Source organism: Sorex araneus, chromosome 3, assembly GCF_027595985.1.
Source record: "Sorex araneus isolate mSorAra2 chromosome 3, mSorAra2.pri, whole genome shotgun sequence".
NCBI lineage: Eukaryota > Metazoa > Chordata > Mammalia > Eulipotyphla > Soricidae > Sorex > Sorex araneus.
In genome coordinates, this window is record NC_073304.1 from 152,289,798 (window position 1) to 152,312,053 (window position 22,256).

The 22,256-nt window shown below is 41.0% G+C and overlaps 1 protein-coding gene across 14 annotated transcripts in view; it reads left to right on the plus strand.

Annotated features, from left to right (window-relative positions):
* ARNT (aryl hydrocarbon receptor nuclear translocator) overlaps window positions 1-22,256 on the plus strand; it is an 88,543-nt gene that overhangs the window by 27,412 nt on the left and 38,875 nt on the right. For 10 of the 14 annotated variants that reach the window (XR_008629137.1, XR_008629139.1, XR_008629138.1 and 7 more), the window contains exons 2-5: window positions 6,131-6,242; window positions 12,363-12,407; window positions 17,960-18,004; window positions 20,856-20,900. Coding sequence is in view for 10 of the 14 variants with exons in the window: in XM_055130374.1 (XP_054986349.1) it covers window positions 6,131-6,242; window positions 12,363-12,407; window positions 17,960-18,004; window positions 20,856-20,900 (247 nt within the window). In the remaining 4 variants the exon portion in view is untranslated. Of the gene's footprint in view, window positions 1-6,130; window positions 6,243-8,861; window positions 8,874-12,331; window positions 12,408-17,959; window positions 18,005-20,830; window positions 20,901-22,256 lie in introns of those variants that run through there. The other 4 variants (XM_055130379.1, XM_055130385.1, XM_055130384.1 and 1 more) reach the window with 3 other exon arrangements.

Genomic DNA, 22,256 nt, shown 5'->3' on the forward strand with positions numbered 1-22,256 from the left:
GGTGTGGAGAGAGAGAGAGGTTAAAAGAATTGGGGGATGCCCGGCTCCCACTGTTTCAGCGCACCGTGGGGTCTCTGGTCCCATGCCGGAATTAGTTCAGTGGGCTGTTTGGAGTCCAAGAGCGCTTCCTTGGGCTCTTCCATCATGCTCGCTCCGCAGCAGGGTCCAAAGGGCTGAATGCGTATATTTTAGTGTAGAATAGAATGATAATTCTAATTAGCTGAAATAGCTCATCTTTGTTTTCTGTTGATTAATGAATTTGAGATACTTTTTTTTTTTTTTTTTTTGCTTTTTGGGTCACACCCGGCGATGCACAGGGGTTATTCCTGGCTCATGCACTCAGGAATTACTCCTGGTGGTGCTTGGGGGACCATATGGGATGCTGGGAATTGAACCCGGGTCGGCCGCATACAAGGCATGCAAGCCCTACCCGCTGTGCTATTGCTCCAGCCCCCGATACTTTTATATCTATGGTGGCTTACTCTCTACTTCCATAATTGAAAGAAACAAATTTTCTGCTAGACTAATGAAAATAAGGATATAATATTTATTCATGTAATGCTTACAGACTCAGATATTTATTAACTAACCTACAGGTTAAAAGCTTGAAATAGTGCAGTAAGAGAAAAAAAAAACCAAAATAAATGTTATCAATATTAATGAAGGGAAGGCAAAAACAAAGCAGTTTTGGAGAGAATACACTTGTATGATTATATTATAAGATGTAACCAAATGTTTTTGACAAAATAATTTAGTGAAGTTATTTGCATGCTATATGAATATACTAATTAATAGCTTTATTTTCTTCTAGCTATAGCTAGTTAAAAATTGCATTGGAGAAGAAATTTTACTCACATGTATTAAGAACTATAAGTTTATAAATATATAGAAGAAGATGTCGGATGGGATTGTAGCTCAGTAGTTGAATGTACGGGTTACATATATGAGACTTTGGGTTCAGCTTACAGCACCTTCCATGCTCTGCTGCACTCGCCCCCCTCGAAAAATTGAAGAATTTTTCCATCTCTATGTAAAGGGCTAGGGATGTAGCTCAGTGGTCCAGCCAGCACATACTTTGCACATGTGAGGCCCTGGGTTTAATCCCTGGCACTGTAAAATAACACAAATAATACAAACGTGTGTGAAGAAACTGCAACATTTTAATTGAAGAATGTTAGAAAAGACCTGTTTTGCTTTTTGTGGGTATGCTTGTGGCTGTGCTCTTGGCTTACTGCTGGCTCTGTGCTCAGGGACCATTCCTGGCAGGCTTGGGGACCGAGTGGGATGTCAGGGATTGAGCTGAGTCAGCTGAGAGCAAGGCAAGAACCTTAATTGTTCTATTTTAATCTCTTTGGTCCCAAGATCTGAATTAGTGTTAAACATACTGTATTCCTAGATGAGGAAATGCAATATCATAATGCTTCTGTAATTTAAAAATTAATAAGGATGGCAGAGAGAGCTCGATAGGCTGAATGCATGCTTTGCCCTCAGACCCGCACACTTGTTTTTGGCATACCGAATATACCATGGGTAGCTTGCCAGGCTCTGCCGTGATGCGAGATACTCTCGGTAGCTTGCTGGGCTCTCTGAGGAGAGGAATTGAACCTGGGTCAGCCGTGTGCAAGGCGAACGCCCTACCCACTGCGCTATCGCTCCAGCCCGGCATTTGGAGTATATTTATTTTTTCTTAGTTTCTTTATGGTGCCAGCAATTACTCAGGGCCCCACACATGCAAGACATGTGCTGTAACGAAGGCATCTGGCCTTCTTGGCAGCATTTGGTATTTTTACTTTAGCCGTTTCCAGTGTTGTGTAGTGCATCTTATTGTGGTTTTATTTGCTTTTTTTCAAGGCTGATGATGTTGAATATTTTTCATATGCTCTTATTTATCATTATATATATTATTTGGTGAAATGTGTCTTAAGATCTTATCCATATCATCAGTCTGTTACACTTCTTTTTTCTTTAAAAATTTTTTTTAATTGAATCACCTTGAGCTACATTACAAAACTTTTTGCGTTTCAGTCATACAATGATCAGACACCTGTCCCCTCCACCGGTGTACATTTTCCACCACCAATGTCCCCAGTATCCCTCTCACCACTCCCCCTGCCTCTATGGCAATTTCCCTCTTACTCTCTCTCCTTGTGGATATTGTGGTTTGCAGTACAGATATTGAGAGGCCATCATGTTTGGTCTTTCATCTACTTATATCACACATCTCCCATCCCAAGCTATCCCTCCAACTTAGTGATCCCTTCTCTATCCCAGCTGCCTTCTTCCCCAGCTCATAAGGGAGCTCAACAAAGGCCAGAAAGGTTAACTCTTTTTTCTTGCCACACCGATTGGTGCTCAGGGATTTACTCCAGGTGGTGTTAAGGGGATCATTTGTGGCACTGGGATCCAGTTAGGCTCAGCTGCATGCAAGGTGGCCTTAACTCCTATACTATCAATGTGCTTTTTAAGGTTAAGGGTTTTTTTTTTCTTGTTCGGTTGATTTGGTTTTTGGGCTATACCCTGCAACACTCAGGCCCTACTCCTAGCACTGCACTCAGAACTATTCCTGGCATTGCTCAGGGAACCACATGGGGTGCTGGGAATCGAACCCAGGTTGTCTGCATGTAAGGCATGTGCCCTTCTACAATACCACGGCTCTGGCCTCATTAAGCATTGAATTTTGAAGAGTTTTTAAAATGTTCTGAATATAAGGGCTGACAGGATAGTATAGCGGGGAGAGAGCTTGCCTTGCACACAGCCTGCCTGGGTTCAGTCCCCAGCATCCCATAGGGTTCCCCTAAGCACCATCAGGAGTAATTCCTGGGTACAGAGCCAGGAGTAACCCCTGGCCATCGCCAGGTGCACACCCCACCCCCCAAAAAATTCTAAATAGGAGTCTAAATTTGTCTTCTGTGGCAGTATTCTCTCTCATAGCCTTGTCTTTTAATTCTTTGATAGGGTTTTCCACAGAAAGTTTTTAATTCTTTTGTTGTGTGTTGTGGTGATGGGGCTCATAGTGCCTCCCATTGCTGGAGGTATCAGTGCAGGGGAATAATCCAGGACCTGTGTTCTGTACAATCTGAGCAACAGCCCTGGCCATATTTTAATTTTATTCAAGTTGATTTTCCTGGATCATACTGTTTCTTCCAGGTTCTAAGTCTAAGAATACTTTGCCTTCCCCATATCCAATAAATTCTCAGTTTTTTTCTCTAAAAGTTACATGGTTTTGTGGACAAGACAGATGTTCCAGTTTGAATCCCTGGCCCTGAACATGGTTCCCCCAACAGCACTGCCAGAAATCACCCCCGAGCACTGAGTCAGACACCAGACTGGGTCAGCCACTTGCAAGGCTAGCGTCCTACCTGTTGTACTATCACAATATGACAGTCTTATATTGTTCCTCTTGAAGTTATCCCATCGTTCTTTGCATTTTGTTGATTTTTTTCAGGCTTTTTTTTTTCATCTTTTTTTTTTTCCCTTTTTGGGTCACACCCGGCAATGCACAGGGGTCATTCCTGGCTCAAGCACTCAGGAATTAACCCTGGCGGTGCTCAGGGGACCATATGGGATGCTGGGATTCGAACCCGGGTCCGCCACGTGCAAGGCAAACGCCCTACCCGCTGTGCTATCACTCCAGCCCCTTTTTTTCATCTTTTATTTTCTAGAGGTTTTCTCCATCTTGTCTTGGAGCTCCTCTATCTTTCCTTAGCTGTTATTATTCTGTTTGTTTTTTGTTTTTGCTTTTTGGGTCATACCTGGCGATGCACAGGGGTTATTCCTGGTTCATGCATTCAGGAATTACTCCTGGCGGTGCTCAGGGGACCATATGGGATGCTGGGATTCGAACCCGGGTCGGCCGCATGCAAGGCAAATGCCCTACCTGCTGTGCTATTGCTCCAGCCCCAGCTGTTATTATTCTATGGCTCAGACTTTCTATTGAGTTTCTTTTAAATTTATTTTTAAGACCATGATTTACAAAGCTGTTCTGACTAGAATTGCTTAAGGCATACAATGTTGCAAAACCAGTCCCATCATCAGTGTTCCCAGGGTCACTGCCATCCCCCAGCCTCTGCCCCCTTGGCAGGCTTATAACAAATTCATTTTATATTGCTTGCTTCAACAAAACTTAGAGAAATGGCAAATGAAATTATCAGAAGATAAAGCAACAAAAATGAATTTTTAATGGGTGCTATATGATTGTAACCTGTGCAAATAAGGAAATTCAAATAATTTAATATAATATATGCATATTCTCATTGACATACTAAGGTTTCAACATTGGCATCTAAAATAATGCACTAAATTTTATTTTGTACTTGAATCTTATTGTGGTAATCAATATACCTTTTTGTTATAAATGAGGCTTCTTTCTTTGCTTTTTTTAAATCCCTCTTGGTGGGCATATAACAAATTTATTTCATATTACTTGGTCAAAAAAACTTAAAAGAATGGCAAATGGAATTATTATAAAATCAGTAAAAGTCAATTTGTGATGATTAATTGCCATATTTATATGCCAAATACAGTAACAATGATGGGTCTCATTCTCCTGACCCTGAAAGAGCCTCTAATATGGCAGGCACCATTGGGAAGGACGAGTAAAGAGAGGCTGCTAAAATCTGAGGATTAGGATGAATGGAGACGTTATTGGGGCTGCTCGAGTGAATTGATGATCAGTGGGATGATAGTGATAGTGAATTGCTGTATGTTTTTAATCTTCCTTAATCTAGTAAAGGACAACCATATGCACCATCAGTGAGTGCCACACTCAGTTCCACGTGGTTGAAAGTTTCTCTTGTCCTTTAAAGGAGCTTTTTTAATGCTTCTTGCGAAACTGGTTCAAGGCTATGAATTTTATGTGCTACTCCCTATCCATGAAACTCTGTGTAGTTTCTTCAAATCTGAATAATCTAGTTGGGTAGAGCATTCTTGGTAAGTTTTTGTGCTATGTCTTTTCTTATTCTTCTTGTAGAGTCTACAAGACTCTATTCTTGTAGAGTCTCATTTGATAGATCTGCATTGAATTTTATGGGCTTTCCTTTGTATATAAATTCCATTTTTGGTCTTGCTGCTTTCAGTATTCTCTCTTTAGATTTTTGTCATTTTAAGTTGAATGTGTCTGGGTGTTTTCCTAATTGGGTGTATTTTCACTGGGACCCTTTGGACTTCCTTGGATCTTGGTGCCGGTAATCCTAAACTCTTGGAAGTTCTTATTATTTCTTTAATTATTGTTTCTTCACATTTGCCTTCCTGTTCTTCAGGGACCCCGGTGATTCTTATATTGGTCCTTTTGAACTTATCCCATAGTTCTCTAATATGCTCTTTCACTAGTTTCCAGACTGTTTTCCACTTTCTGCTATTTCCTACAGGCTTCCTCCTTGAAGCTTCAAATCTTGAAATCTTGGAGCTCCTTAATCTTTTGCTCAGCTCTCACCCCACTCTGGGGCACCCCGAGTGAAAACAGCCTGGCGTGGAGTCTCGTGGCGTGCCTATGGGGGCCTCATTTTATGCTCTCTTCTGGGAGAAGCAGCCGTGTGATCTGAAGGGTGGCCGATGATGAGATTGTCTGGCACCAGCAGGAGGTGGCTTATGGGAGTGACCCCTGGGTCTCTGGAGACTGGGGGAAATGGGTGGTTGAGCCTTTCGTTACTGTTTTTATTCATTGAACTTGGTGAGCTTCTGAGTTCCTTCCCCACTGGGTTTGCTGTGCTCTTGCTATGCTACAGTGAATCTTTGTAGCTAACCTCCCTGAGAGTCTCTTGAGGGATTAGGCTGTGGGGGAGGAGGGCTGCTCTTTTCCTTCCCTGCCTGTCTTCATCTAGCTATGGGAAGTATAACTGAGCAGAATGAAGTTTGATGAGTATTGCTGCTCATGGGGTTTAGGAGACGTGGTGCTGGACCTTTCAATATAGCAAAGGTCTGGTCTGGAGGCTGCCATGATCTGTCAAGCCAGAAACAGGAGAATCTGTCTGCATTCCGAAAAGGGTCTGGAGATGCCAGCTAGGAGATTAGCTGAAAATGGTGAAGCCCCTGGGCCACCACTTTAGCCACAAGATGGGTTTGGGAGATGTGCTGGGCCCATTAATTCCTAAGGACCATACTTTTAAAATGTCTATTTTATTTTGTCTTACAGAATTGACACCAGATGTTCCATCCCTGGGTCCAGCCATTGTCTCTGGGAACCCTGGGGCTGGGATTCAAGGTGGAGGAGCAGTTGTCCAGAGGGCTATTAAACGTCGACCAGGGTGAATATAATTAATGTGTGTCATGAATGTCATAAATCAATTTGATTGAATGAGTTGCTCAACCCTCTTTGCACTTTCTAGCCTTGCACTTCATTCAACTGGTTATACAATTACACTGCTGTTCTGTAACTTTCTTTAGGTATTGAATTTTTTTTTCTATAGAATTGATGTTTTTTTTTGTTTTTTAATTTAAACTTGCCTTTTCGGGGATGGGGTGGAGTTTGGGTCATACATTCTGGTTCTCAGGACCTATTCCTGGTGGTAATCTAGTACTGGGAATTGAACCAGGGTCAGTTTTGTAATACATGTGTCCACTGTACTCTCTCCAGCCTTTTCACAGAGCCATAGAATAATTTCATTTGACATTCAGCATGTAATGATCAACTAATGTCAGATATGCTCTCTATTTCCAGTCTTCTGTTTCCCAGTCAGCACAATTCCACAATCTAAATTTATCTTAGAATGTCACCTTTTAAGTTTGGAATCAGCTAGTTATTTAGAATTTGAAAATTTATTTATTTATTTATTTACTTTTTTGCTTTTTGAGTCACACCTGCCGATGCACAGGGGTTACTCCTGGCTCTGCACTCAGGAATTACTCCTGGCGGTGCTCAGGGGACCATATGGGATGCTGGGAATTGAACCTGGGTCGGCCGAGTGCAAGGCAAAACACCCTACCCGCTGTGCTATCGCTCCAGCCCCTGAAAATTGATTTTTGAACTATGTGCTTAAACAGTGAGCTGGACTATATGCTTAAACAACAGTAGGGTGTTTGCCTTTCATGCGTCCGACCCATGTTTGATGCCTCTGCCCCTCTTGGAAACCTCGGCAAGCTACCGAGAGTATCGCGCCCACAGGGCAGAGCCTGGCAAGCTACCCATGGCGTATCGGATATGCCAAAAACTGTAACAAGTCTCACAATGAGACGTTACTGGTACCCGCTTGAACAAATCGATGAGCAATGGGATAACACTGACAATGCTTAAACAGTGATACGCAACTTTTTTCTGAGCTTTTTGGTGGTGGTGGTGGGTGGTGCTGGTGGGGATTAGTCCCAAAGCCCAGTGGCTAATCCCAGTTATGTTTGGTGCTGGGTTGTGGAACCTGACAGGTGTGTGGGCTGTCTTTGCAGTGCTGTGAAGTACTGACAGGTGGTGTGGGCTACCAGGACCACAGCAGTGGTGCTTGCATTGGTTGTGCATGTAGTGACAGGGATTGAATTTGGGGCCTTGTGCATGCAAGGCTTGCACTGTATCACTTTGAGCTATCTCCCTGGCCTTCTAAGCAAATTTTAAACCAAAAAATCTTTGTCAGGTAAAGGACTATGATTGTTTAAAATTTCAATGTTTTAATCTAAGTGTTGTGTCTGCATTCTTTTTTTTTTTTTTCTTTTTGGGTCACACACGGCGCTGCACAGGGATTACTCCTGGCTCTGCACTCAGGAATTACTCCTAGCAGTGCTCAGGAGATGGGATTCTGGGAATCGAACCCGGGCCGGCCGCATGCAAGGCAAACGCCCTACCCACTGTGCTACCGCTCCAGACCCTGTGTCTGCATTCTTAAAATCTTTTTGGTAGACTCCTTAAATTTTTAGTGTGAGACATTGTGCTGATTGCTTGTAGGATACAAAGATAATATAAGTCACAGTCTTTTGAGTTTGATCATTGCACATATAAATATAACAATAGGATACTAATTTGTGAAGAGAAACATATATAGAGCTTATGTGTTAACAGTGTATGAAAATACCAGAAATTGAGTGGTAAAGATAGGGAAAGGTTTCAGAAAGGAAATTAATTTAGAAAGGAAATTAATTTATGTTTTTTTGTTGTTGTTGTTAGGTTTTTGAGCCACAACCAGCTGTGCTCAGGGCTTACTCCTGGTTTTGATCTCAGTGATCATTCCTTGCAGTCCTGGGAACCATATGAGGTACTAGGCATCTAACCCAGGTTGGCCCAGTGGTATATCTACTATCATATCTCTTCAGCTTTCGAAAATTGTTTTAGATAGGACTGGAAGAATAGATAACCCATTTTGGTATTTAATCTTCCTTCTCTCCCTTCCTTTTTTCCTTCTGTTACTAAGCTGGGGGCTGAAGAAATAGCATAGGAATTAAAGCATATGCCTGCATGCATATGTCCCTTGAGCATCACTCATGCAATTCAGGATGCCCCCCCCCCCAGCAAAGGGTGTGTCCCTGGAGGCTCCCCCAAGCCCCCTCTGCCTGCATGGCCTGGGTAATTCCCAACACTTTAGGGTCTGAGCAGAACCACATCCCCGGGCCCTTGCATTTACTGCCACCTGATTGGCTGAGAATCATTGGAAGAGGCCGTCCGGCCTCACTTAGGAGGCATTATTTAGCTAATATTACATCTAGCCTTTAAGTTTCTTCCCATCAGTCAGTCATAATGCAGGAGTGGTCCCTATTATAGTGGGGATGTGAATAACCTATAAAAAAAACCTTGTTCTCTCTTGGATTAGGGATATTGCTCAATGATAAAGTGTGTGCCAGGCATACATGATATTGGGGTTCCATTCCCAGCACACATACAGAAAGATACTTGCTTTGTCTGTAAGATATTTAAAAATTTTAACTTGGGGGCTGGTGCAGTAACACAGCGGGCCTTGCATGTGGCCGACCTGGGTTCGATTCCCAGGATCCCATAGGGTCCCCTGAGCATTGCCAGGAGTAATTCCTGAGTGCAAAGCCAGGAGTAACCCCTGTGCATCGCCTTGTGTGACCCAAAAAGCAAAAAAAAAATTTTTTTTAAAACTTGTCCTTTGAGTCATAAACAGTAACTTAATCTGGGTTCTGAATGTAATTAAGTGGAAGATTAAGGATGGAATTTCCCAAAGTGGGGAAATACCATCTCTCCACTCACACTGGGGATGCTGGGACCATCCAGGGGTCAGTGTAGCAGTTGATGCAATTGAAGAAAGATTGCAGAAACAGACTTTTCGTGTATTTGCTTAAAGAAGGTAGATTTGGGGATTGGGAGAGTCACTTTGATTAACTTTTTCTGGAAAGGAGGGATTAGGGCAAATAAGTTTAGAACTTCTGATCTAGGATAATATGTCTTGGAAATTTAACTTTAGAGTCTACTGTCTCAAATGATAATGTTACAGTATATATATATATATCAGAGCAAATAACTAGAAGCAATATAAATGTCAAGGTTAGGGCTTGGGCTGGAGAGATAGTACTGGGGCTAAGGCTTTTGCCTTGTCCATAGACATCCCAGTTTGATCTGTGATACCACATATGATCCCTCAAGGATCCAGGAATGATCCTTGAGCATTACCAGGTATAGCCCTAAAACATAAAAAAATTAGGGGCTTGGTCATATAAATTATAGTACATTAAAAATAGAATATTGCTATTAAGTAACAAATATATCTACACAGAAAAATGTTCATAATAAGATAAATTACAGTACATATTGTATACCACACTATCGAAATAAAAAATATGCATAGCAAAAAACTGTGCTTACCACATTTCTCTGGGTGGGAGGATTATGATTTTTTCTTTTGTTTTTGATTATTTCCAGGGTTTTTAAAGAGGTATGTATTATTGGTAATCAGAAAAATATATTAAAAGAAGTAATAGAATTTCTTTTATAGAGAACACATGGAAAGTTAGAAAGTTAGAATAATAGGAGTCCTGCTATTCAGAGTTAAAGTCCATCAGTTTTTTATTGTAATTTATTTTTTATTCTATATGTAGTTTTAGTAGCTGTAATCACAATTCCATGGCTTTATAAACTTAATTGTATATGATAGTTTTTACATTTTTGCTTATTCTATATAGGCATAATTTTTAATAGCTGGATAAAGAATACTTAATTCCTTTTTGATTCATACAAGTTTTTTGTTTTGTTTTATATTTTGTTGTTGTTTTCTTTTGGGGTCACACTCAGTTTGCACTCTGGAATTATTTCTGGAAGTGCTTGGGGGACCACATGCTGTGCCTGGGATTGGTTGCATGCAAGGCCACTTGTCTGCAAGGCAGTTGCCTTACCTGCTGTACTATTTCTCCAGCTTCAACAAACATTTTTGGTGGGGGCTTGGGGGTATCATACTCAGTGACTCACAGGGCTTACTCTGGGTGGTACCAGGGAATCAAACCAGGGTCAGCTGTGTATAAGGCAAGCATCCTTTGGCTGTACTATTCTCCAACCCCTTCATTCCATTTTGGGACCTTTAGATTTTTTTGCTTGGTTGTTTGTTTTTGGGTCACAACGGGCAGTACTCCTGGCTCTGCACTCAGGGATCACTCCTGGTGGGCAGGGGATCATATCGTATACTATGGATCAAACTCAGGTTGGCTTCTTGCAAAGCAAGCATTTTACCTGCTGTATTATCTCTTTGGACCTTAGATCACTCCTTTCTTTAATGTCCCTTCTTTTTTGTTTGTTTTTGAGCCACACCCTGTGGTGTTCAGGCATAACTCCTGGCTCTGTACTCATTCATAAATTACTCCTGACGTTGTTCAGGGGATCATATGGGGTGCTGCGGATTGAACCCGAGTCAGCCATCTGCAAGGCAACTGCCTTACTTGCTGTACTACCACTCTAGCCCCTTTAATGTAATTTTTTAAAGGATATTTTAGAAAACTGATAACAACTAGCATAATTAAGAGTAGTTTTAAAAAAAGAAAAACATGAATCCTTTTTTTAAAAAATTTTATTTTATTTAATCACTGTGAAGAAAATAAAAGCTTTCAGGTTTAAGTCTCAGTCATATAATGATTAAACCCCCATCCCTTCACCAGTGCACATGTTCCACCACCAGGAACCCCAATATATCCCCCTCCCACCCACCCCACACCTAAGTAGCTAATGATCTTCACTTTATTCTTTCTATACTTTAATACATTCGATATTTCAATAGAGAACTCACTATTATTGTTTGGAATTTTTCCCCAACAATCAGGCCTGCTGAAAAGGCATCATTTAATAATATCTTTTCATTGCTGAGAATGAAGGATTGGATTTCTGATATTTTAGCTCAGTTCACAGTCTAGATGCATTTCTGTAAGAAGCCGCTCTGGGTGCCAAAATGGGTTAGAAGACCTCTCGGATCATAGTCTTTAGGAGCAGAGGGTCCATTTCGCGCATGGCAGCTCCGGATCTCAAAAACATGAATTCTTCATACTATTTCTTCCTTGACTTTTGTGATGAATTTTTGCTCCTTGTGTAGAGTTTTTTCTATAACATAAATGGTAAAATAATCTATCCAGTTTTATGCTATAGGCTGAGGTGTAATTCAGTTGACTTATGAGCTGAGATTCTTTTTTTTTTTTTAAATTGGATCACTGTGAGAGACATTTACAAACTTTCATGATTACGTTCCAGTAATACCCTGGATCGAGGGTATGAGATCCATACCCTTCCATCAGTGCACATTTTCCACCACCATTGTTCTCATTGTCCTTCCCGCACCCCCCATCCTATTCCCCTCCACCCCCCTACCCCCACCTCTGTGGCAGGTACATTCCTTCTTACTCTCTAATTTTGGGTATTTTGATTTACAATACAGGTACTAAGAGGCTAAGTGAGCTAAGATTCTTAATTTCTTAGTGTTGTGCTGGCGTGAACCTCGAATGAACAGAGAGATGGCTCAGGATAGGATAGTGAGTTTATTAAAAGTGCTGAAGACCCCAAGTCAGAAGAGAAAGAGAGCTCTTTTTGCTGAGAGTATCTCCCTTTTATCCTCTAAAAATGGGCTACAATCTACATACATTCTTATCAGTGAAACAGGATATAGAGGTAATAAGTAAAAGAAAATCAATGCATTGTTCTTATATGGTATGACCCTCAGGTGCTCAAAAGGAAAATAGTGTCAGTATATCTTGCCTGTTTTTGGTGCAGCCTTCAGGTACTATCTCCCGGGCACTCCCATCAGTCTGTTGGGCCCTGTGTGTTGGTGGGCCCTTAACTTCGTTAATTGGGGTCATAAAAGGAATGTTTCTCCCTCCCTTCTCGTTTAATTTAGGGGCCAGTTTCAGTTTCCCGGTCCTCATCACATTTTCTTAATTTTCATTACAGTTTCATAATTCTCATTACATACAGCTTGTCATTACGTAGACTTACAGGATCTCTTATTGGCTTTCTCCAGGTTGGATTTTGATGATGATGGAGAAGGGAACAGTAAATTTTTGAGGTAAGACTTAAAAGAATTTCTCTAGATCTTTGATATTAAAAATTAGTTCATAATCTTTATGTTTTGTTTCTGACTTGTAATATTTTTGTCCCTAAGCCTAAGGAGATGCTTCATCTTAAAACTAAAATTTTAAATTATATTTTACTTCACCTTAATATTTTCAAGCATTCTGTTAATGTAGAGAAAGAAACTCAAGGGAGTAGTGGGCAGATTTCAGACTGTTTTTAGCTGGTTGCTGTGCTGGCTACTGAACTGAGCTGATGTGCCTAGGTGTCTCTGTGATCGTTTATCCCGAGGAGGCCAGACCATGTTTCTTTTCATGGTGAGGGCTTGATTCTAAAGGGCAGGTTCTATCTCCAGTGACTTATCATGCTTCCACTAGGATGACAAATCTCAAGTCATGTGGGAGGGAGTTACACAGTGGAGGAGCTATTGGGGGTGTAATTTGTTTGGGGTGTCACTAATGAACTACGCAGATAACCTGTCTGCTTCTACAGAGCAGTTGATGAATTTTGTATCCTAGAATACTGAATTTTCTCTTCTCTTCTCTTCTCTTCTCTTCTCTTCTCTTCTCTTCTCTTCTCTTCTCTTCTCTTCTCTTCTCTTCTCTTCTCTTCTCTTCTCTTCTCTTCTCTTCTCTTCTCTTCTCTGCGTCACACCTGGCGATGCACAGGGGTTACTCCTGGCTCTGCACTCAGAAATTACTCCTAGCAGTGCTCAGGGGACCATATGGGATGCTGGGAATTGAACCCTGGTTGGCTGCGTGCAAGGCAAACGCCCTACCCACTGTGCTATCATTCCAGCCCCAAGAATACTGAATTTTCTAAAGCAGTATTATTTCTCAACTGTTTCCAAAATGTTTCCCCCTTCTGAGCTTTTCCCCACTCCTAACTGTTAGTCCCTAGTGTGGTACCTCTGCCCTCTATTTTACATGATTTTCACTTGTATTACCCCTGGAATAGCATATGATCCCTCCGGGCCATGTGTCCCGGTTGAGAACTGCTGTTCTAGGGCACTGAAAACGGGCTGTTGTTATATCGAGAGTGTGCTTTCAGAAAAGGCTTCTTGCTGGAGCCATTTCTTGCCTTTGTTTTTAAATAAAAAAGCACTAGAGGGGCCAACATACGGTCACTGGCAGGAGTAAGCCCTGAGCACAGTCTGGTGTGTCCCCCAAACCAAAACCCAAATAAGACAGCACTTAGTCTTTGACTACAGTCTGCCTTTTTACTTTACAAAGTTAAAAATGTTCTGTAACATATATTTGACAAATCAGTAGCGGAACAGTATTTCCACCCCCAATTTTATTTTATTTTATTTTTATAAAGTTGTTCACAATAATTTATTACATTCAATATTCCAATGCCAATCTCACCCCCATAACACCTTCCCATCACCATTACTTCGAACCTTCCCACCACTACTCAAACCTGCCCCCAAAGCAAGTCCTAAATAATTTATTATGTATGGCTTGTTATGAATAATGTATTAAAAATGATCAAATAAAGTTTCCATAGAGGAAAATGTGTGAAGAATGTTTTATCTTACCCTAGAGCCATTAAGCCCTTGTAGAAGAGATTACTAACATGTTGTTACATGTTGAGTTTTGTGTGCTAATATTTACTTTTTGGTTGAGATAGATTGCCTTCTACCTTAACCCCATCAGATGTGGTGTGCTACTCTTGTACATCAGTGGAGTAGAGTATGAAATCTTGTGCAGCCATGAATGCAGCCCTGTACTCCAGGGATTCTAAAATTTTAAATAGGGTGATACAACTGGAAATTACTTTGGAATCTGGAAGCATCTCTGCAGCTTGCTGCGCTCTTCTGAGGTCTATTTGTGAATCAGTTTCTGGATCATGGCATCTATGGCACCAGTGGCAGCTTGTGGGTCTGGCCACCAGACTCCAGGAAAGATAGGGAAATGGGGGAAGGTTGCCCATTCCCAACTCCACAAGAGCCTGGAGACTTTGGTCACAAAAGCCTCATACCTGAGTTTTTCAGCAGATTCATTCTTGTGTGTGAAAAACTCGTCCCAAGCCTGTGGAGATAGACACTGAGCATGGCAGTGATTGGGTTCTGGCTGCCAAGGCTCTATTGGGGCTGGTGCTAGACTCACTTGCCCCCCTCCAGGTGCCCCAGAGATGAGGTGAAACCCTATTTGGAGGCCAGAGTAGTAGTTTAGTGGGTAGGATGTTAGCCTTGCACATGGCTGACCTGGGTTTGATTCCCCCATCCCATATGATCCCCTAAATACCACCAGAAGTAATTCCTGAGTGAAGAGCCAGGAGTACCCCTTGAGCGTTGCTGGTATAGCCCAAAACAGGAGAAAAAAAAATCATGAACCCTCTTAAAAATTTTTTTTCTGTGGCTTCCCAGATTGGATATTCGCTTATTTATTAATATTTTCCCAACACAGATTTCGAGTAAGAGCTCTAACTGATCCATATTCATAGCTGTTTAAATTTTTAAAAATATGTATTTTATCACAAAATTTTTAAGCAATCTGAAGTTGTCTGTGGTGAAAGTACATCTTCATTTCACTTCAAGTCTTCACAATACTCCCAATAGGCAGCTATATTTCTCAATTTATTGAATATCCTTCAAGAAAGTGAATATCTACATATATTTCAACACATATGCACATAAACATATTCATAATTCCTGTTTTAGTTTTTATAAAATATGCGCTTATTTTATTCTGCCATATTTTTGTAATACTTAATAAAGTCAATGACACCTTTTTTCTTTTCATAGTTATTTAAAGCCTTTTATTTCTAGCTTCTAATTGTTGAATGCTCTTTGACTTATAACCAATAAATTATAATAACTAATAAGTTATTCAGTTGTATTTTGTTTAACCTCCAAGTGCTTGAGTTTCCCCACCTTTCTTTCTGTGGATAATTTTGACCATAGCGTTGTGAATCAAGAATATATTTGCTATGATTTTAGTTTTCAAGAGCTTAAGAACTTATGATGTGTTTTCTAGCCAGTTAAATAATGTACACATACACATGCACACATACCTCGACCCCCAAATGGCACCCAGCACAGTTGTGTGGGCACTGAAACTTGTGCACTATTGATGGGAAGGTAAAATGGTAGAGCCACTGTGGAAGACAATGGAGAGGTTCCTCAGAGATGGAAAAGTAGAATCACCAAATAATCCAGTAGCTCCACTTAAAAATGTCAAGTAAATATAAGGTCTTGGGGAGAGATACTAGTATACTCAAGTTTATTGTCTTATTTTCCACCAAAAGGTGGAAGCATCCCGTGTATCTGTTCCTTGACAGATGATAAGGTAAGGGAGACAGGGCCTATACATTCAGTGGGCAGTTACTCATCTTTCAGAAAGGAAGGAGATCTTGTCATGTGCTGCAACATTGAGAACCTTGGGAACTTTACACTAAATGAAATATGCCACTTACAAAAAGATAAAATAATACACCTTTCTTTTTAACATGAGGTATTTGAAGTAGGATTTGAGAGATCAGAAAGAGAGATGATTGCCAAGAGCTGGTGTTGTGAAGGAGGTGAGAATGGAAAAAATGGGAAGACGATGTTTAGGGAGACTGGAGTTTGTTTGTGACCTGAAAAATCTGTAGATAGAAGGGGCCGGCGAGATAGTACAGTGGGTAAGGCACTTGCATTGCACAGAGCTGACCCTGGTTTGATCTCCAGCAACCCATATGGTCCCCTGAACCACTCCAGGAGTCATCCCTGAGTGCAGGGCCAGGAATAAGCACAGCCGAGTATGGAAAACCAAACCAAATCAAAACTGTAGATAGAAAAAAAGGGGTGGGAGGATGGACAGTGCTGTATCTGGAATACAATGTTGTAAGTATAGTCAACATTTTTTAACTCTACACTTCAAAATGGTTAAGATGGTAGATTCTTTATTTTTGTTTTGTTTTTAACCACTATTAGAATAAATAATATCAAACTATTGCTAACCTCAGAGTGGTGCTTACAGGGGCAGTCATCTCTGAGTCACTTCATGAGAGTATCATTTGACTCTTATTTTGTTTTATTTTGGGCACTGGTTTACCATCCTTTTAACGGTAGGGTTCCTGTGTAAAACACTCAGGACCATGTCCTCCACCAGTGTGTGCCTACCTGAGCCATAGTCCCCCTCCTCATCCCCGCTGTGGTGCACTTCCTACTAGAGCCAGTTTTCAATTTTTTGTGCTGCTGGGCATTTGTTATTTGTTACTCCCTTACTACGTTTCTTTATGTAATATATATGAGAAAGATCATACTGGGTTGGTCGTTTTCCCTCTTGACTAACTTCACTCTTCAGATCGATGTAGCAGCAAATCGCATGATTTCATCTTTCCCTATAGCCAAGTGGTATTCCATTGTATATATGGACCCAGTTGTCTGTTTTTGAAACTTGGATTGTTTGGATTTTGCCTATTTTGAACACTGCTGCAATTAAAATAGGAGTGCACATGTCTTTTTTTTTTTTTTGCCACCCCCAGCAGTGCTCAGGTCTTACTCCTGTTTGTTTATTTATTGATTTATTTATTTGTTTTTTTTGTAGGGTGAGTCACATCTGGCGATGCTCAGGGGTTACTCCTGGTCCCCAGATGTCTTTTCTTTATAGTTTTTGGACCCCTTGGGATAGATGGCCAGAAGTGGAATTGCTGGGTCATATGACAACTCAGTTTCTAGATTTTTGTTTTTTTAATTAAGCGGGGAGGGGCACACCCAGCCTGCTCTGAACTTACTCCTGGCTCTGTAATCAGGGATCACTCCTTGTGGTGCTCAGGTGACCATATAGGGTGCACTTGGATTGGCCTTGTGTAAGACAAGTTCCCTATTTGCTATACTAATGATCTTCATTTACTACTTTTTTGAGGCCTGTTCATGTTTTTCTAAAAGATCTTGACTGGTCAGCATTTTTTGAGTGTCTGATAAGTTGCTAAGTGAGATGTTAGGAATTTAATAACAGTTGTGGGGACATTGATATTTGTGTGTGTGCGTGTGTGTGTGTGTGTGTGTGTGTGTGTGTGTGTGTGTGTGTGTGTTTTGGGGAGAGGATGTCTCCCGAGCAGTGCTCAGGAGACTTGGGGACCCCTACAGCCAGTTCTCAGCTAACCAGATCATCAAATGCAGAGGCTTGAGGCTGCAGTGCTGCTTGGGCTCTGTGGTGTTGGGGATTACTTGGCATCCAGGGTTGTACCTGTGACCCTTGGTAACCTTCTGTTGTCAGCCTTTACTGTCTTCCTGTCCATACTTATGGGGTCGAAAAATTATGTGGAATGCTGTTCTTTCTGTTTTATAATGCTTTCACACTGGCTTTTTTCCCTTCTGATGGTGGGGGGTTGCCTGCTGGTGCTCAGGAGCCACTCCTAGGAGTGCTCAGGTGATCCCTCAGGCAAACCCAGGGCTCTCACGTGCAGGGCAGTCCCTAGCCTGTTGTCCATCTCCCTGCTCTCATTGACCATTTTTTTTTCCCTGTTGAGTATTTTTTGCCTCTTTCTGGTTTTGATTTCAGAGTGAAATAGCTATCGTAAGTATGTTTTGCACTACTCCTTTCTTTTTTCTTTTAGGTGTGATGATGATCAGATGTCTAATGATAAAGAACGGTTTGCCAGGTAAGGTGGTAGAACACTGTTCTGTGTTGTGGGACCAGGCAGTTCAAGCATTCTGATTTTTTTTTAAAATTTTTTTTTATATTATAATGTAGGAGCACATTCTGAGTTTTAATTTTATCCCAGTAGAGTCAATATTTCTGTTCATTCTCTTTCCTATTCCAAGAGCTAAGGAAATAGTATGCTATTATTTATAGGCAATATGACTTCAGTTATTGTTATAAGATATCAACTAATTGTATGTTTTACACAGAAATTTTTATATAGAGATGATAATAGTTCACTGTATTTGCTGGGTGTCTACAGGGATAGAACTGGTAGGGAATTTTGGGTGCAGGTATCATTAATGGGGGCCTACGTGATCTACATATAATGGCTTTCTGTTAAAATTTGTAACAAGAGAAGCTGGAGAAATAGTACAGTGGTTAGGGGACTTGCCTTACACATCGCTGTCCTGGGTTCAAATCCTGGCATCACCTAGGGTCCCCTTTTAATTCTAGGTATTGTGCTTCACAATATTATTAATGATAGGGTTTCATGCATAACATAGTCCAGCACTACTTCCTCCTCCAGAGTGCCCACTTCCCTCCATCATTTTTTTTTTGGTGGGGGATTGGTGGTGAGGGGTGGGGGAACACACTCTGCGATGCTCAGAGCTTATTCCCTGGCTCTGCACTCTGGAATTACTCCTGGTGGGCTTGAGGGATCATATGAGGTGCCAGGGATCAAGCCCTGGTTGGCCACATGAAAGGCTGGTATTATTGCTCAGAACCCTGAGCTAAAAATTTTAACGCTTAAATTTTTAAGATTAAAATGAAATGTTATTCATAGATGTTGGGGAATTATTTATTTTTTATTTATTTTTTTGTTTGTTTTTTGCTTTTTGGGTCACACCCGACGATGTACAGGGATTACTTCTGGCTCTGCACTCAGGAATCACCCCTTGCAGTGCTCAGGGGACCATATGGGATGCTGGGATTCGAACCTGGGTCAGCCACGTGCAAGGCAAATGCCCTGCCCACTGTGCTATTCCTCCAGCCCCGGGGAATTATTTTCTTAAGCTAATAGAATTACAGTCTCTTTACTGAAATTTTAAAAATATATGACATGAATTATTTTAATCTTCATTTTATTCATAAATATTAGAAAGGGGCTGAAGAGATAGTATAGGTTAACTTTCCTTGCATGTTGCCAGCCCTGGGCTGACCCCTGGAGGATCCTAGCTTAACTCCTGGCACCATACAGCATGATCTGAACAACACTCTGTGTAATTCTCCCAGTCACCTCCACCAAAAAACAAACCACAAACAACCCAGAAATATTAGGAGATTATGGATCTGTAGTAGCAGTATTAGGGATGTTAGTACCTTAACTTTCTTTTAATAACATCTTTAAGATACAGAGTGTAAGATATAAGATCTGTTAAGCTGATTCACCTCACATCTTCACCTCGGAAATTCAGTGGAGGGTTTTGAGAAGCTGTAAATATATGAATATTCCCAGTTGTTTGGAAAAATGAACATTTGTAATTTGTTAAGAAATTTTGTAACCTGGCAAACAAAATTTTAAGCTCCTTAATCATTCCAATCTTTGTCCTCATCATTATATGCAGATTTTTATGTGGTTATTTGTCTCTTTTTTTTCTTGATGGTGGTTTTAGAAAAATGTGTCATGTTGAGGGCCAGAGATATAGTACAGTAGGTAAGGCATTTGCCTTGTATGCGTCAACCCAGTTCAACCCCTGGCACCACATACTGCCTTCTGAGTACTGCCAGAAGCACAGAGCCAGGAGTAAATTTACCCCAAGCACTGCCAGATATGGTCCAAACACCCCTCCACCCTCATTGTCATTTTTAATGGTTTCGCAGCCTATTAATGTGTCATACTTTGATATATGGAGATTTAAAAATCCGTTTCTATGTTTCAATGGAATTGGCTACTGATTGACTGACTTTGACTTTCTTTAGTTGTCCCAGCTCTTTACAGAGTATCTCAGGTTACCAAAGAAATGTCATGGTTGTCTATGTGGGCTTATTTCTTGTGTGGTTTTTTTGTTTGTTTTTAAATTAGAGTTCAGCCAACCTGGTTACAGTACTGTAAACATTTATGCTCCGGGTTTTCAAAGTTAGTGTACCTCCATCCACCATCAGCATTGTGCCAAAGCTCCTTCTCCACTGCCCTCGCTCACTTCTTCCTCTGGGGAGAGAGAGTGGGAATTGAGGATCCAGTAATCTTTTGCCTCTGGCAGAGAAATAAGAAAGTGACTAAATAGATAAATTTAGTATCAAAGCAGTGATGTGACCTATGGAAGAAACCTGTTGATTGTATTTATGTAATTTCTCTAGTATAATCTGCTTTATTATTTTGTCTTAAGATAAGTGCATGCATGCTTCTGCTTGTGATTGTATTTGTGATCATTTGTTTGAGAGTCTTATAATTTACTCTTAGATTTTTTTTAATTTACAAATGCATATGTGATATAGTTTTCATATTGAAAACAATGTGTCAGAATTTAATTACTAGTTTTGGTTTCTTGTTCAAATTATATCACCTTGGTCTCTCTGTAGATTTGATTGTTAGGATTGTAGTTAGATCATGTTAACTTAGGATGAATATTGGTCTTCCTTTTATGTTACTTTTGTGAGTTACTTTTCCTTTTTTTCCTGACAGATGACTTTATAGTATAACAGGCAGGATTCCTGTTCCTATTTTCATTTTTTCCTCTCTTCTTTGCATCTATTTTGTTCTGTTTTTCTCTTCCCCCACTCCTCTTTTTATTCTTCCCTTCCTTCCCTCCTTTCATCTTCCTTCTTTATATTTTAATTTTAGCTTAGTTCATTAATTCTGTTTTTAGGTCGGATGATGAGCAGAGCTCAGCGGATAAAGAGAGACTCGCCAGGTAGGAAAACAGTGCCTTTAGCATGGTGAAGCGGATGCGGCTGCCTGTTCTGTTCTTTCTTCCCATCGCTTTATTCTCCACCCCTTCATGTTTTTTCTTATTTGTGGCAATAGAGAACAGTAGTGTTTACAAGTTCATATATAATGGATATATTGGCTCCCCTACCCACTCAGAAAGTAGATTGGTTGAGGGAATATTAGGAATTTAAAAAAGTTGCTATTACTTTAAAATTTTTCTCTATTCCTCTTTTTAAGAGCATGTTTCAGAGTGAAAGCTTTTCGGGTCAGCTCACCTGTGCCAGTTGGTGCCTTAGCAGGAAGGGATGCTTTCCTTCTTTACTTTTTCTTTTTTATTTTAGAGATTTAACCTAGGATGCATACATACTAGGCACTTGGTTAACCACTGAGCCTTACCCTGGCCCAGAAGCACACAGAAACCATGTCTCTTTGCAGTCATTCCAGGCTCCCTTTGCAGCCCAGGGCACATCTATAAGGTGTGCTGTTGTTCCTAGGCTGCATTGCTCCAGCATACAGGCATTTGGTGATTGGGTCTTGTGGGTTTTTTTTTTTTTTTTTGCCTGTTTTTTGGCCACACTCAGCAATACTCAGAGATTAATCCTGGCTCTGCACTCAGAAATCACCTCACTCCTGGCAGGGCTCAGCATATGGAATGCTGGAGATCAAACCTGGGTTGGCTGTGTGCAAGGAAAGCACCCTCCCTGCTGTATTAATCCCTTAAATAGTCTTGTGCTGTTTGTTTTGTTTGTTTGTTTTTGCTTTTTTGGGCCACACCTGGCAGTGCTTAGGGTTAACTCCTAGCGCTGCACTCAACACTCCTTCCTGGTGGTGCTGCTCAGGGATTGAACCTGGGTTGGCAGGTTGTACAGGGCAAGCACCTTACCCACTGTACTAACTCTCTTATGCTGGTCTTGTTTTTGTTTTTTGGGGTTTTTTTTTTGCCTTTTGGGTCACACTTGGCAATGATCAGAGATTACTCCTGGCTCTGCACTCAGGAATTACCACTGGTGTTGCTCAGGGCACTATATGGGATGCTGGGAATTGAACCTGGATCGGCTGCATGCAAGGCAAACACCCTACCCGCTGTGCTATTGCTCCAGCCCCTGGTCTTGTTTTTCAAAAGTGGTTTTAGTACAGTTTTAACCTTTCCAGTCTTATCTGTATCATGCAGCCCCTTCTCCTACCACTGGTTCTACTCTCATGCTCTGACAATCTCCCACAACCTTCCACCCCCACCCCAGCTGCCATTTGCACAGTTTTAACCTGAGACCCCCTGTGGAATATCCTGGGGGCCCAGGTAGCCCCTGGTTAAGAAACATAGTTTTAGCATCCTTAATGA